The sequence below is a fragment of the Aricia agestis genome, chromosome 5 (genome assembly GCF_905147365.1).
Source record: "Aricia agestis chromosome 5, ilAriAges1.1, whole genome shotgun sequence".
NCBI classification, from domain to species: Eukaryota; Metazoa; Arthropoda; class Insecta; order Lepidoptera; family Lycaenidae; genus Aricia; species Aricia agestis.
The window spans coordinates 18,502,593-18,520,522 of NC_056410.1; the positions used below are offsets into that span (position 1 = coordinate 18,502,593).

Genomic DNA, 17,930 nt, shown 5'->3' on the forward strand with positions numbered 1-17,930 from the left:
GCGGCCGCATATGCTTAGTACTTCGCGCTAAAACCGATACTATTGGACGATCTGCGTGTATCGTCCAATAGTATCGTCTCATAGCGCGAAGCTTCGGACGATAGACGCAGGTGCGGCCGGGCCGTAACTTAAGACTCCAAGCCCGCTCGCTACTGCCAGTAGAGGAGTGTAAAGAAGGAATGTGATCTTACAATGTGCTAAGTAGGATTTTCTACAACCGGGGAGGCACTAAAAAGCGTATTAAAAAGTACGTGCGGCAATCGGGGACTGCCGCGGTAAAGCTATTGCATAGCATTGTTATCAACTTATGCAATTATAATTCGCATACGTCTAGTCGCACACAGATAAACACCGTGCCGATTTCTGGCAACACCGCACCGATCGACACGGGTGTGTTAGGTTTTTTTTCGTTGCGGAATTTATGTCGATTGATTCGGTCGCCGCGTTCAAAACCTGCGATAAAAGCTATGCAATAGCTTAAAAAGTTCGTAGAATAGTATAGACCAGGGGTCACCAATTAATTTCGCTCGGGGTCCATTAGAAGAAATAAAATGACCTTCGCGGTCCACATATTTTATAAAGCAAATTATTAAACAAGGGTAATTAGTTAATTACAAATTACGGGAAAGGTAACAATTTTTGTTGCTTGTTTGGTGTGACAATTGGGTTTTTGAATTTTTTTTTTTGTGATAAATGGAAAGATCATATATAAGTTTTATAACAAAACTATTTTTTTTTTTGCAATAATTAAAAAGTTATTTCAAAATAAAAATTAAATTTTAAATTCAGTACCGAAGATCCGCCGACAGCTCCCGAATAAACCAGAGCGCGTGTGACGTCACAATGTTAGTTTTTGCTCATTGTAGCATACAGAGATATAATAATTAGTACAGTGTTTTGAGTTTTTATCTAGTAAATTCTGTTGGCATTGTTAAATAATCAAAAATGTCAAAACTCAAAAGTTATCGCTCTTGTTTTGTACCATTATGTACAAATACTACAAAAACAACTCCTGAAAAAATGTTTTTAAATGTTCCACAAGACGAAAAACGTCGAAAGAAATGGTTTCAAGCAGTGCACCGAGATTATTCAAAAACAAAATCAAATTTTTTTTGTTGTGAAGATCATTTCGATGTAAGTATTCATAATAATATTACTTAATAATATTATTACATAATATTATAACTTTTCTTAATTTTTCATTGATAGTTAGAGTAACTGAGTAAGCTTTACTCCGAACTCGGTGTTCTGGACACACACGTCCTTTTAAAACACAAATACCATTCTTACGATTAAGTTGAACATAACCTATAGCTTTATCACCGTAACTCTCACGTGATGCTCTACAATTAATGAAATAATTATTAATTATATTTAATAGAGAATAAATACTTATTTTCATTTAGAATAGTATTTTTTAACAGACTTACCTTGATGCCTTAGCACCTCGAACTTCAGCAGAATTAAACCGAACGTCATTTTTAAAAAAAATAGTGATCATAAATATATCAACATCAGGAATATTATCCAATTTTGCTTTTATAAATCCTTTATCACACATAGTTAGTCGAAATAAACTTTTCAAATCGTTTTTCACTAATAAATTTGAGATATTTTTATCAAGTCAAAGATAATAGCCATAAACACTGTACTATCAGGAAATTGCTTTAACATTATGACGTCACAAGTATGGCGACCAATCATGGCGCGTTTACAGTCACGTGATTTTTATTTGAATTTTATAAATTTTTAATTGTTTATAATTAATTAAAAAAAATTTTTTTTCAAGTTTTTTGCATTAAAAATCAATATAATTAATAATAAAGTTTTAAAATACATAAAAAAAATCAATACTTTTTTTTTTTTTCAAAATCCCAATTGTGCAAGCTATTGAATCATTAAATCCTTAAAAGGAGATGTTCATCAGTAAGTCGAGACTGAAATGTATTTTTAACATAGTTCATCTTCGAAAATGCTCTATCCGCACACAATGGGTCGGTGGTGCGGATGCGGACCGCGGTCCGCCATTTGGTGACCTCCGGTATAGACTATAGAGCATACGATTCTATGAATCAAATGTGATCCTAAAATACGATTCTACGAATCGAATCGGCAACTCAGTAAAGTGACAAGTGGCCATCGGGCCACGGTCGTTTACCTCGAAGTAGGCAAGTTATATGTAAACAAAACTCTACCTACATTTGTCAATACGAAAGTACTTTATATGGAGGTGTTGCGGCACCGCGGAGTCCGAGATTTCGCATAATTACATCGTATCACGTATGTAAAAACAACATTAAATGCTTGCATGGACACTTCAATACAAAAAACAAATACGTAGGAACAAATAATAACAGAGCATCCACGTATTCGTATCTTATCAAAATTTAATTATTATACTTACAGGTAAAGGTCTGACATAAGTTTTTTACGCTTTTTCTGTTCTTGAACTCTTATCAGTTTAGTAAATATTGTACCTCTAGCAAAAGATAGTAGTAAAGAGTAGTAAGTCTAGATATTGTACACTTACTTGCTCCTCTTTACTACCATCTTTTGGTACCACGAAGCAAGTCATAAAATATCACGAATTGAGTAGTGTCCCCCTAAAGAGGAAGTCAAGCAAAGCGCAAGGGCATTTTTCAGAAAGTTCTGCGGCAAGACAGACAAAAATTGCAAAATGCAAATAATCTCATTGTCTAATCTCATAATTATTGTACGGTGAGCGATTGCATCTTGCAATAGTTGAGCAACGTCCGGAGACGGAATTTAACATCCTTAAGGTCCCTTACCTTATCTTTGCAATTGTTGACTTTAACTGTTTGTTAATTACTATGGTATAGGCTTATGATCGCTTTGCATAAATTGAAGGGGAAGAGCGGTGTTTGTTTGCTCGTCTCTTTGGTGGAGCTAGGAGTGAGCGGGGCCGGTGCACGTGTGGAGACATGCCATTGGTAGATCAATGATCACAAGGGTCCTGATTGGCTGATTGCGATCAGAAGGTGACATTTTAATGGTAGTTTTATGTGTTGTACGTTATTGGACCTACAATTATCTTTTGTTGCGTGGCCAATATCGAGGCTAAGTGTCTAAAGTTCTAAACATACTAGGCCGAAGCATCGAAGTTACGCGGCGTAAATCCAGCATGATTACACCCGCAATGTATTTTAAATTACCGATGGCATACTATTCCGTCGCGTTCCGTCTGTATTTTGTATGCGTTTGACATTGCGGACGTAGTCATGCGGAATTTACGCTGCGTAACTTCGGACTAGTGTGTTTAGACAGTAATACTCCATTACAATAGACAAGTGACTACACTAGCTTACGAATATTTTTTTGTGATAGTCGTTAGTTTTTGTAATTAAACGCGTGGGCTACTAATATTCTGATTTTACACAAACGTGCTTATACAAAAACTGTCTGGAATGTCGATTTTTTAAACACTTATTTCTAACTAAACCGCTTATATTTTCTAACTACGTTCATATACGGCAACTGGTCTGTTTCCTTTATAGTAAGGAAACGAGAATTTAGAAAATGTTACATCCACGGGACCTACATCGAGACGGGTTTACAGAAAGTGGGTGAACCAGTACCAGGGGAGATAAGTCGACTGCTAATTGCCGTGTAAATAGAAGTAAACATTAAAAGGTCGATTATGCTGCTTAAATCTTACAAAAATACAGTTTCAGTCAAGTCAAAATATGACAATGCTGCACAACATAAATCTTAACAAAATAAATGTCTTCAAGTTAGCCCACGATATATGTAACCATGATTGCGCATTTGTGTGCAGTATGCATTTGCCAAATATATGCAATCGAAGACGAATATGCTCTACGGGTTCATAATGGCCAGTATTTGTCAAAACTTAGATAATCTGCATAGTGTTAAATTGATGCCATATTTTTTCAAGATATTCCAAAATTTAAAACAAATTATATTTCTTAGATAACGTGTAATTACAAATTACTTTGAACCTATCATAAGAGGTTAAATCCAGCCGTATATTATACTTCTCAAGTATCATTACTTATTATTGCAGAAATAGTGAGAACAAAGTGTAATATCGATAAATTATATCGATAATATTAATAACGAAGATTATAGTTCTAGTGTTCGTTGTTTATAAATTACAACATTATTTTACGCCACGTGATATCAGCTACATCAAATATTTCTAAGAAACCACAGAACCGTACCTGTCGTAAGTTGTAACATTGAAAGTTCAGGTGACTTATTACAAAAAAAAGTCAAACGGCAACTAAATATAAAAAATACTATCCATGACAAAAACGTACTGAATTTCACCAGTTTTGCCTTACATTATTGAAGACAAAAAGAAACCTTTGTACTTTCAAGGGAATCAAGTACTCTTCAAAACAAATATTTAATTTCATAGTTAGTTTATACATGAAAAAATAATAGACAGAAAGACAGATAGAGAGACCCCCATACTTTCTCATTTATTACATTAGTTATATTGTGCTATCGATAAGTTTCATCGACATTCGCCCGCGCCTAGCTCGCGTGCTGTCGCCTCATGACTTTGACACAGTTGCGGATCGACGTCTGAGCAGAACGACCCGAACTTTGGAACTCCGAGTAATTGTACACTATAAAATATATCTATTTTAATAAACTACATGTTAAAATTATTATATTTTAAATCTGTAGATTGTTAGACCATTATGTTCTGTTGGTACTGGTGGGTACCAAACTAAAATTTAACTTAAATCTACATTACACTTGTACCTAAGTATAAGTATCCCACCAGGAGACTTGTAACTATCATAGTAGGATACTAAAAAGTAGTTTCTGGAAATACCTGCATGCGTTTGAGTTTAGACCCCGCTTCGTATTAGTAAAATATATTGAATGAATAAAAATATGAACTATAACCCTTTTCTACATTCAATCAAAGTTTAAGTTTAAAAATAGAATCAAGGTTCAACGACCTTCCATGCTTTTAAAAACTTTCCACATAGTGTCCAAGACCTTTTCCATACTAAAGGGGTCGTAAATCATAATATTGTTTTGACAAAATATGATCTTTGTCATTTACGAAATATTATTAAAATATCTTCTTGACAATCAGCTTATTACAAAATAATTTGTATAGTAGAAAAGATATTATGACTGTGTGAACTTAAACTTTAACAGCGTACTGCCCAGTGCCATTTGACGAGATTTGATTGGCAGCCTAGACATCACAGTAGTAACATAGCACTGGCCTTTATACTGCTTAAAGTATAAGAACACACCTGAAATACCTAATGCATATAGCGTAAAGCGTTACATCGAAGACATCCCGCGCAATTTTCATAACATCGCTTTTGAAAATTCCAGTAGCATGACGCATGTGGCACTTATTCGATAGGCCTATGCATGAAATAATCCTATAGGGGACATCACAAACATTAAGTTTCGTATGTAGGGTACTGGGCCTTTTACAGTCAAGTCGTACTTATCTTAATAGACCAGCTAGGTATCTATGCGAAAATACCCTAATATGTAGCTTAGTATAAAGGCTATACGTGGGAGAGCCATGCTTCGACACGAATGGGCCGGCTCGACCGGAGAAATACCACGTTCTCACAGAAAACCGGCTTGAAACAGCGCTTGCGCTGTGTTTCGCCGAGTGAGTGAGTTTACCGGAGGCCCAATCCCCTACCCTATTCCCTTCTCTTCCCTTCCCTACCTTCCCCTATTCCCTTCCCTTCCCTACCCTCCCCTATTACCCTATTCCCTCTTAAAAGGCCGGCAACGCACTTGCAGCTCTTCTAATGCTGCGAGTGTCCATGGGCGACGGATGTTGCTTTCCATTAGGTAACCCGTTTGCTCGTTTGCCCCCTAATTTCATAAAAAAAAAAAAAACTTCACACATAGTCATACATACATGAGAAGAACCCCTAACATACAACAAAGTGACTCACCGATCGTATCTCCTCGTATATTCCATTCAGGTCGTCTTCGAGCAGACGATAGGGGTCAACGATCTGGGTGCCGTAATCCGGCAGTGAGCCTGTGCTGGTGCTCTGCAGGTTGGACGCCAGCCGCCTGATGTGAGCTGGCGTGGAGCCGGCTGAGCCGCAGACTGGGCCGCATGTGGTCACTCTCTGGAAAAAGAATGTAATGGTGAGTTAAGAGAATATTATGTCAATGCAGCAGAAACATGTGAATTCTGGACCACATGCGGTCACTCTCTAAAGGAAAGGGGATGGTGAGTAAAGAACATGTGGATGAATCAGAACTGTTTGTTGTCAACGTATGGGACAAGGACAAAAGAGTAAAAAGTTATACGAGTATATACGGTGTACAAGAGCCTAAATATCTTGATATTTAGAGTATTTTAAATACCTACAAGTTTTTAAGAAACTTTTTAAATCAATGAAAACCAACATCAAACTTTAAGCGATAATAATGGGTATGTGCGTGGGCGCCGGCAAGGGGGCGCCAGGTGGTGCACTTGCACCCCTTGGGAATCTCGGGATCAACAGGAATTATTCAAATAAAAAGGGTTACAAAAGATTTTATAACCCTATTACCATGCCGTACTAAGACAGTTCGTAATGTTTCGGCACTAAACGTATTCTGTTGATGTAAATAGACAGTCCCTGTTGTTCATAAAAAGTAAAAAGAAACGAAAGAAAACTAAAATCTGCACCCCTTGGAAATTATTTCTGCCGGCGCCCACGTTTATGTGTGTTGCGTTTAAATCTTTAAACGTCTATGCCGGTAAGTTATTCAAATTTTTCGAAAAATATGGATGACGTTAAAGATATTTAGTAACGAGATATAAACAATAAGTAAACACTGGAAAATAAAGATCCCACGCTGAAAAACACATTAAATCTCAAAACAGCAATAACCCTTATAAAACAAAGCAACCAAACAAATAAAACATTGCGAAAACTCTGCCATTGACAGTTACGTTTATACACCGTAATAATACGGTCGCCGTAAAGGGCCCAGAAATTCAATCATTATTGATTCCGATACCTCACACGCAACTGAAATTACCACATTAACGAAATGGATAATTTATATGCGATTGTTTTATACTTTATGATCGTCTCAACGATATTATGGTCATATTGGACATTAAGAAGATTGCGGTTTTGTTGTCTCACATAATTTCTGCTTATAAACTCCGATTGTAGACGGGAGTGTAACTTAAGGGCCTTTCCACACGACGTATTTTTTGCGCACTGACAACGCGCGTTTCTAATGCGCTCGTCTTCTGCGTGTTTTCATTGCGTTTTGGCAGATATAAAGTTTAAAATGTGTCAGCTTCCTTCCGTTTGCTAAGCGTTCAACTTGCGTTTGTATTGCCTTGCCCTTAATCTCACGCAGCCGTTGAGCCTGTTCCATAAGGTCTAACAAATGTTTGCAACCATAAATAAATAAATATATAAATATCTTTCCCTTCTCGTCTTCAATAACTATATTAAACACTTCAATGACTACCAAGTACTACATAATGTAGCGTTTTTTTATTTATTTATTTTCAGTCCAACTAAACGTAAGACATTATGGAATACGAGTACCTCAACCTCTAAACAACAAGGGAATATTCCTACTAAATTAAAGTATTTCGGTTAGTTCTATTAATTATATCTTCATGGTTGAACAATCAAGCCAATTTCGTTATTGGTATGGAGATACTTTTAGTCCTAGTTATGGGCTATAGATATAAATTATTACAGCAAAGTGTACAGATTATACTATGAGGATATAGAGTGATGAGCGAGTTTCAGTGCAAACGAAGCAGCGGCCGATATCTTTAACAAAACACATTTAAGCCTTTCACGTGGAGTCCCGAAACTGATGACGTCATAAAAACGTGTCAACATTTACATTTTCGAAAAGGGCATATGGCGAGCAATTGCTACATTTAGATTATTGGCAGGGCCTGCCCTTAGTGACAGTGACCGAGATGTCGCAAGTTCATGCAACTGCACCTGATGGGCCTTGCGAAACGTACGTGGGGCATTGCACGTATCCTAGCTGTCTGCGTGCTGTATCCTAGCTGTCTGCGTGCTGTATCCGAGCTGTCTGCGTGCTGTATCCTAGCTGTCTGCGTGCTGTATCCTAGCTGTCTGCGTGCTGTATCCTAGCTGTCCTGCGTGCTGTATCCTAGCTGTCTGCGTGCTGTATCCTAGCTGTCTGCGTGCTGTATCCTAGCTGTCTGCGTGCTGTATCCTAACTGTCTGCGTGCTGTATCCTAGCTGTCCTGCGTGCTGTATCCTAGCTGTCTGCGTACTGTATCCTAGCTGTCTGCGTGCTGTATCCTAGCTGTCCTGCGTGCTGTATCCTAGCTGTCTGCGTGCTGTATCCTAGCTGTCTGCGTGCTGTATCCTAGCTGTCCTGCGTGCTGTATCCTAGCTGTCTGCGTGCCGTATCCTAGCTGTCTGCGTGCTGTATCCTAGCTGTCTGCGTGCTGTATCCTAGCTGTTCTATGTGCTGTATCCTAGCTGTTCTATGTGCTGTATCCTAGCTGTCCCGCGTGTTGTATCCTAGTTGTCCTCTATGGTCCAAGCCAATATGCGTTTAACAAAACCTCATATTCAATATTATTACTTAGCATAATATATCAAGCAAATGTGACGTTTTAACAAAGCTTGACGTTCATTTTGCATTTTATTTTCACTGACTTATAAGGTTAGTGATGAAAATATAAAGCAAAATGAACATCAAGCTTTGGGAGGCTTACGCCAAAAGAAGAAGAAGAAGACTTAAAAAGGTTGACCTTTTTTTTTCAATGCATTTCCCGTCGAAGAAAAAGAAAAGATTGACCTAGTAGAAGTTTAAGAATGAACTTTATATTATTGTTGGATTAGGTAAGGTCAAGTTATTAATAAATGTATATAGAAACAATTTCATTTAAATAAACATCTGACATAAGGCCAGACGAAAGTAAAAACAATGTGACACGCATGCCAAAAGTTGTCGAGAATAAATTTTCGACAATAACAATTTGGTGTCGTTAATTTTTATCGACACTCATCGAATCTTTATAGTGCAGACGTAACTTCGTCGGGCATGTTAAACGGTAGTTAAAAGGCCGCCGGTTCGAGTCCCGCCAAGGGCAGATATTGACATGATAAATGAAAAAATGTATTGCCGATGATGAATTTTAACCTTTAAGCGAGCCAAAAGCGGCACCTAATGAAACAATATAAAGATCAGAGCAATCAGAGACGCCTTTAAAATAATGTATAGGCAATATAAATTTTGCGATGAGTTTCATCTTTAACGCAACTTTGTGTTAAAGGGTAGTGGAGCACAATGGGGTTTTGGTGGGTAGATCACGCACCTGGGGAGTCCCACATATCCCAACCTAAATCCCCGTCATTGTACGAATTGCAGCAACATCATTGTATCATAATTGTCTAGAATCCAAAGTGTCCTAGACAGATCAAGGCAATTAAAAAGCCACCCTTTGCTTACAACCTTAAACTATTTGAAAGTATTTTTTTAATTGTGTGCACGCAAACATGATTCCTTCGTTACTTTCAAATGGTTGCTTCGTGTTAGTTTTAATTAGTAATCGAACCATTTTGTTTGAGGAAAAAAACGTTACGTTGGTCATGTAGAGCGCATTGGCATAGAATCCATTTAACGAAATATATTTTTTTACGAAATTAATTATAAATCAATAATGGTAGTCCTAAAAGGTAAATGGTAGTAATAGAGTTAAGATCTAGTCTCAATGTTTCGATAGAGTTTCAGGCTCTGTTAGATCAAGATGGTAATCTAAAAAGTTTCCAACGAAAATCCATTCTTAAAAGCAGTGAGTGCGAGAATTTTGACATTTTCGTCATGTAACAGAACAGTTCGTGGCTAAAAATAAAATTTGACTTCATCAATAATAACTTACTGCACAATACAAAATACTATTTAGGGCGTGTTTAAAAGTGTGCGTTTTCTGCTCGCGCGGATTCAAACTGCTATAACGTTTGGGAAAACACGCGACGAAGCGCTAAAAATATACGCGCATACACGCGTCTGTACGCGCCCTTAATACACAGAGATTATGCTAAATCGTGTTAAGTGCAATTGATGCAATATTTTGACTGCAGCGCACGAAGGTGACGTCTATTCACATAGCGCACTCAATAGACAATTAACAAACCGTGACGGGCAATTTCAGGTGTTCTAAATTCATTATGCGCAGGAAACGTGAATAATCATACCAAGGATTGTATTGAAAATTGTTTGGTAACTGGGTCGAATCTCGTTCGAAGGTTCACCAGATAGAGTGGTGACAATCAAAATACTTTGAATTTATATTATACTAACTAACCCGACAAACGTTTTTTTGCCATAAAGGTGGAGGACCGAATCAATAAATTTTATAACGAAAAAACCTAACATTCCTCACTCCGATCGGCATAGCGGTGCGGCGTTGCCAGGTTTCGGCACGATGTTTGTGTGCGTGCGACTAGACGTAAGCGAATTGTAATTGCATAAGTTGATAAAAAATGCTATGCAATAGCTTTACTGCGGCAGTCCCCGTGTGCCACACGTTTTTTACATTTAGATCCAAGTATTTCCTCGGTCATCCTAGGTTTCAATTTAAAAGGCCAAATGGCCCACCACTAATTCCCACCACTGCAACTCCTGTGTCGCCAGGATCAACATCAAGATCCTAGATTTCATAGTTTAGAAATTAGGGAAATACAATGAAGTTGTGTTGAGCAACAGTATTAACCTGACTAGGGCACCGTGACGACTTTAAACTGAGTGCTAAACATTGTCATTAACTTAATGACCACTAACCATTAAACAATGATCAGCAACAGACCTCTATATTCTATGTACACTCTATAGTCTATAGTCACAAGAGGTTTTTATTTTAGTTTCTTAATTAGGTACAGCATTAAAGAGTCTACGTAACTAATTTTAGATCAGGGGTCACCAATTAGTTTCACTCGGGGTCCGTTTTAATAAATAAAATGACCTTCGCGGTCCACACATTAAAAACAAAATAAACAAATGTAATTACGGAAATTACAAAGGTATTTGTATCAATGAGAAAAGTGTCAATTTTTGTTGCTACATGTTCATCAGTATGTCGAGACCGTCGAGACCGAAATTAATTTTTAACGAAGTTCATCTTCGAACATGCTTGGTCCGCACACAATGGGTCGACGGTCCGGATGCGGACCGCGGTCCGCCATTTGGTGACCCCTGTTAGATGATCGGCACAGAAAAAGAGGCCAACATATTTTTTTTTCAGTCGCGAGTAATATTTTTTATTTATATCCATACTGTTAATATCGATACTTAATATTATAAATGCGAAAGTATGTCTGTCTGTCTGTCACCTCTTTACGCCCAAACCGCTGAACCGTTTTCTGAACCTGAATTTGGTATGGAGATACTTTGAATCACGGGAAAGGACATAGGATACTTTTTATCCCGGAAAATGTACGGTTACCGTACGATAAATAAATTTTGGCGCAACGGAGTTGAAGGTGTCATCTACTGTATTAAATATATTAATCTGGAAATAAAAAAATAATCATACTTCAATATCACAATTAGCAATAATTTGTAAACATTTTAATGGAGAAAGTTACCAAATTTTGATTATTAGCAGTAGGGTTGCTGAGGATTCCTCTTCCTCTTCCTCATAATGAGGAAGTTCCGCAATATTTTGGGTTCCTCAACCGTTACCGCATCCTCAAAAATAAAAATACAAAAATCCTCTTCCGCTATCGCTTCCTCAAAATTTAGGAGGAATTTATGAGGAATTTCACTGCGCATGCGCGTCGCGTATCCAATCATGGCAACGCACACGCCAGAGCGCGATGCCGGACCGAACGGGCGAGCGAAACCTTCCCTCTCGCCACCGCGCTGTTCCTTGATTGTTTGTTTTAATTTTATTGACATAATATAGCAAGCGTTGTTTTGTTTACGCGTGTACGCAGCTACACACGCAGTGCGATAATCTAATAATTTGAATTCTTTTATCGAAAATCGAAATGAGACCGAAGTGTAGTGCTATATCAGGGGTTCCCAGACTTTTTATCCGCTGCCCACTTTGAGAACAAAATATTTTAGCGCCCCCATTGTTTCACCTACTTTCTTTTCCTAATTTAAATTAAGGGGCTTTTGCCACAAAATTTGCCGGTATCATGAGATCCCCCCCCCCCTGTACAAAACGCAGCAATTTTTTCTGAGTCCCACACTGCCCCCCTTTAGACCTTCAGCGCCCGCAAGGACGCGTTATCGCCCACATTGGGACGCTGTACTATATGGACGTACTTCCTCTTCCGCTTCCTCATCCGCATCCTCTTCCTCAAAAAATATCCTCTTCCTCATCCGCATCCTCTAAATTTGCGTGTGACAATTCCTCTTCCTCCTCCTCTTCCTCATAATCACTTCCTCAACAACCCTAATTAGCAGTCCACATTCTCTGTCAAAAATAAAGAATATTAGTGAAAGAATTACTTGGATACGTTAATTAGTTTCCGATTTATAAGCAAAACAAGTTGTAACTGTACGATGCGGGCGGCCGGTTACGGTGTGACGTCAAAGCACAATACCACCGCGCGGGCCCATACAATAAACGTGATTTTTTGCTCCATCTCAATAACGGCAACAGATAGGCAGTTGAAATTTTCACCAAAGCCTTAATTATATGTGTACTTTAATAATGAATATTAATATTATAATAAAATAAAAAATTAAGGGGGGCTCCCATACAAAAATCACAATATTTGGCCTATTTTGCTCTATAAACTAAATTCTCTATTTTGGACGTGCGTGCCATGCTTCGGCACGAATTGGCCGGCTCGACCGGAGAAGTACCACGTTGTCACAGAAAACCGGCGTGAAACAGCGCTTGCGCTGTGTTTGAGTGAGTTTTAGTGAGCGAGTTTACCGGAGGCCCAATCCCTTACCCTGTTCCCTTCTCTACCCTCCCCTATTCCCTTCCCATACCATCCTTAATCCTTACCAACTAAAATCAAAACTACTAGGTATTTTTGACTGCAACAAAAACTAGTGTATTTGTATACATACAGGCTGTAAAGCCTGTATGTATTGCCTGTATAATTGCTTGAAATTTTGTCACAGTAATGTGACAAAATTTCAAGCAATTTGGCATACCTAGTAACATTCTCCATTCAAGTTTAGTTAAAATCAGAAACCGTTAAAAAGTAATCTTTTAATTATTTGCTGTCGTAATTCAATCTTAGGTCAAAAACAAGTGAAGGTCGCAATATAAATGATTATTTCAAATTTTATGAAATATTTTTAACAACAATAATTCATACTAATATTTTAAATTCGAATGTGAGTCTGTCTGATTTTCTGTCTGTCCATTACCTCATCACGCCCTAACTGTTCAGCGACGATTTGAATGAAAATACGGGGCAACACCTAGTCTTTCTTTTTGATAGATCCTAACTTGAAATTTTATATTATACATATACAATGTTTCTGCCTATTGGATAAGTATTAGGTAAGAATTTCTCCAAATTATATATCTGATGGCCGTTCAACCAGGATTAAATAATAAAGTAATTTATAATCAAAGTTATAAATTGCCAGGAACACTGGGCAAAACTGCGGAAAAAAGTTAGTTACGATATTTTCAGTCCATGAATCATGAACTTGCATCACAGGTGGTCGACCTGTGTGATAACATCACAATACATTGTCACACACTTGGCAACGCCGGCCATTCATTCATACAAAAATATTTACGGAATATAAATTACGCGCCGTTTACGCAAACGGCTGGTTTGGGGTCTGTTCACAGTATTACAGAGTCAACTCGCAATTGAACAAAGTTTTCAAAACATTCCTTCAGTAGATACTACACAGGTATACTTCCGAATCCACAATAATAATATTGATAAACTGGATCTATAAGATTAGAGACTCAAAACTCCAGAAAATATAAAGCATTGAAAATATCAGAATTTTCGATCTGGATTCTTCTTCTGGATCTCATAGTCCTAGCTGAATATCTGCGATTTCAAATTATTACTATGAAATATACCTCGGTCGTATACATATGCCTAAATTCACTTTTATTTATAAACAAAGTGAAAAATCTGCATAGTTTTTCTTTGGGGTGAATTTCAGTGACATGAAACGGGAAATCGTTTCAACTCTCCGCTTGTTATAATATATTACTGGCTGTCCCGGCAAACGTTTCTTTGCCATATAAAATATTTCGCCCGTATTATTTTATTGAAGTGACTAAATAAGTACTTATGTCACCATGGCAACGTCCATCGCTATCCCGTCACACAAACAATGGTCGTCGTCAGTCTCGAGTTGTCATAATTTACTGTTATTATGAAAACTCCACTGAATATGCATATAAAATTTGGTTAAAATTAGTAAAGCCGTTTCAGAGGAGTACGCGGCCTAACATTGTGACACGAGAATTTTATATATAAAATGTAGTAGCCCTTAATTTGAATGGCGCGTGCGGGTAGAATGATAAACGCGATTTCACACGCGTCAGTAGGAACCAGGTTTCGGTGCGTCTACGCGGAATAACAATGGCGGACGACATTTAAATTTTTAAATATAGAACGTCTATAAATCATGGTGGACAGGTGGCGCCATTCTTACTAGATCCTAGTAGACCTTTGCCCAGTTAAGGTTTTTGATAGGAGTTTGTCACTAGCGCTTTTGATTGGCTACAGTCAAATCATTAACCAATCAACTACGCCGGTGAATACATAAACTCTAATCAAAAAACCTCGGAAACCGGGTACCTACTAAGTCTAATTCCAGGTACGTCAGCGTTAAGTACCTTAATTAACCCTCTGATGTGCCTAAACATTTTGGTGATATGATATTTACAACGATAAAATTCGTATATTAAAGATGAGTTTTATATACACGACAAAATGTATTTTTAATGTTTTGCAAAGATTTGGTAAAGAAAGTTTTGGAAATGACACAAAAGTGCACTCACTTCTGTGGTTTTACGCAGTCTATGGGATGGGCTCTAAACACGTTGATTTACGTTCAAAACAATTGCATTACGGTTGCACAACGTGAACGTAACGTATTACGTCCCGCCCCGACCACATTTCAGGAACGTGAAATGCTAATGACAACGTAACACGGCCTTATACGCCGTAGCGATATCCAGATTCCAGACGTACAACATAACTGTCACTGTCAAAGTCGACATAACAGTCATAACTCACATCAGTCGAGTAAGATTGAAACTAAACGACTTGACCGATGTGAGCTCTCGGGCTATATACATCTCTATTCTACTACTATAGTATAATCCAATGATATTCTATGTTACTAACGTAACTAGATTGGAAGTTTACGGTAGCAACGCGTTGCCACTTCGAAGATGCCTGCAGGCATATCTCACATACATAATGACATAACGAATATATGACTTGACATTGTCTTTTGAACAAAAGTGGTTACGCATTTCTGAAAATCTTTTGTAAGACATTGCTACTCTAGTATTTTAGAAACTCATTGGTATAATCACATTATTTTTCGTGTTGACATTTTTAATGGGAAACGATTATATCTATTACTCCCATTAGACGATAATAGCCGATTTATTTAAACACACTGAAGTATTTAAGAGACGTGAGGAAATGATGACAGAATAAAACTCTGGAACTAATATAACTTACTGAGATACATCCATGAATCCATGATGATTACATCCAAGCCACAGAAAGATAAACAGAACAGAAAGATAAATATTTCCATCGATTTCTTATCACAATTACTCATTTTTGGACGGTTTTCCCAAACCTCAAAAATCCAAAAATCAACTAAATTAACTGATGTCGATCTTGTCTGTGGAAAAATGCAATTAGTGAAAACCTTCTGGGAAACCCCATTGCACAATACCAATTTATTAAGTCTATCTGTACCTGACACTTTGAACCTTATCGTCCATACCTTATGATCGACTAAAGATAATGTAACCTTTAGGGTGGGTATGTTCATAATATTATGACAAGCAATCGACGCGCGTTTTGATGATGCGCCTTTACAACTACACACATTTGATTCGCGAAAACGCACGTAAGCATGTATACGGCCTGCGTTTTTGCAATTAAAATGTAGGTATGTAGTAGGAAACGCGCTCAAAGCACGCGTTGAGCGCTTGAGATCTGAACGCACCCGGTGATCGCACATTTATCAGTACGCACGCACCAAACGCGACGCATTTTAGAATTCGTTGTATGAAATGCTGTGAAACCTCGCACATTCGTCCGTGCCCTACGCGTCGCATTTCGTGTACTATGCGGTGCGTTCGGCGCGTTCAGTGCTGACAAAATAATATGTGCGATCAACTTTAGTATGTAAAATGCGTGCAGCGACGACACATTAGCGCACGTACAATTGCATGCGCCCGCGCAGACGTAACAATTAAAACCCGATAGAAAGTGCTGCGCTTTGAACTACGTACTCTATATAGAGTTGGAACGATCGGCACGCAGGCGTTGCGTGGTCGCCACATTATTGATCCATTAAATAATATTAATGGTATAATTATTAAAAGGTTGGCGAGACAGGCTAGGGGTCTTTTCATTATGTAACAGCTTAAGAGGGTTTATACAAAATGTGACAATGCAATATGTTAAAAATACGACAGAGGAAAGTACAAAAAAAATGTGTGATCTTATATACATGGGCGTTCTGGGCCAGGGCGGGGGAGCAAATTACCCAGGTTCTGGTGCCAAGGGGGGGCAAATTACCCAGGTTCTGGGCCAGGGGGGGGGCAAATCAGATTTTTCATAAGCTAGGTGTTTATTAAATTAATAATTTTTAGTTGTAAAAATATTGTATTGAAAACAAACGCAAAAATTCGTTTTCTTAATTTTTATACTTAGATAAAAGTACTAGATAATATACTTAGTAGGGACATCAACATGATCCAGCCCCCCCCCCCCCCTCGGTACGCCCATGCTTATATGTTGGCCTCTTTGTACGTAGGACAAGCTACTCTATGATTAGAACCTTATTATTAAATACATTTACAAATCTTATTTATGAATACCTTTTGCCTACAATACGACTATTATATTATGACCTCTTAAAGTTCCTATTGGGTGTCCTACCTTAAGTTGACCTTCAAGAAAAAATATAATTAATAAAACAGACTGTGTAGTGTGTACGTATACACTCTGTCCTTGTCTCCTTTGTTCTTCTCTATTGTCTCTTTAACGTTTTTAAATAACTGTCATAAAACGTTCAATTAGTTCTGAATTAACCTTTAAGACCAATAAATAAAGCTTTAGGTACTCGTAAATAAACAAATTGTATGATAATGCATTAATTAAACGATTATAAACTCATCATAAACAAAGTTATCACAATCATAAACTAATTTTGCGATACTACGCGCGGCGTAGAGGCACGTGTAGCGAGGGTTACGAGATATGGCCGCCAGTAAAAGACATCAACGCGCACTTTAGTCTCACATAATACGTGGGAGAGCCATGCTTCGGCACGAATGGGCCGGCTCGACCGGATAAATACCACGTTCTCACAGAAAACCGGCGTGAAACAGCGCTTGCGCTGTGTTTCGCCGAGTGAGTGAGTTTACCGGAGGCCCAATCTCCTAACCCCTACCCTATTCCCTTCCATACCCTCAACTATTCCCTTTCCTTCCCTACCTTCCCCTATTACCCTATTCCCTATTAAAAGGTCGGCAACGCACTTGCAGCTCTTCTGATGCTGCGAGTGTCCATGGGCGACGGAAGTTGCTTTCCATCAGGTGACCCGTTTGCTCGTTTGCCCCCTTATTTCATAAAAAAAAAAAAAAAACTAGAGTATAATATTATAATATTCGATTCAACCAAATTAACGTGTGGTTGTTTTAAAAGCAGTAAAACTAGTAACATCGCGTTTCAATTCGTCTACAAAAGATAAATTAGATCAGAAAAGCCTCCACAAAATTT

At 37.9% G+C, this 17,930-nt stretch overlaps 1 protein-coding gene across 1 annotated transcript in view; it reads right to left on the reverse strand.

Annotated features, from left to right (window-relative positions):
* LOC121726914 (all trans-polyprenyl-diphosphate synthase PDSS1) overlaps positions 1-17,930 on the reverse strand; it is a 78,457-nt gene that overhangs the window by 47,848 nt on the left and 12,679 nt on the right. The window contains exon 2 of the mRNA XM_042114559.1: positions 5,937-6,119. Coding sequence (XP_041970493.1) covers positions 5,937-6,119 — 183 coding nt within the window. The remainder of the gene's footprint in view (positions 1-5,936; positions 6,120-17,930) is intronic.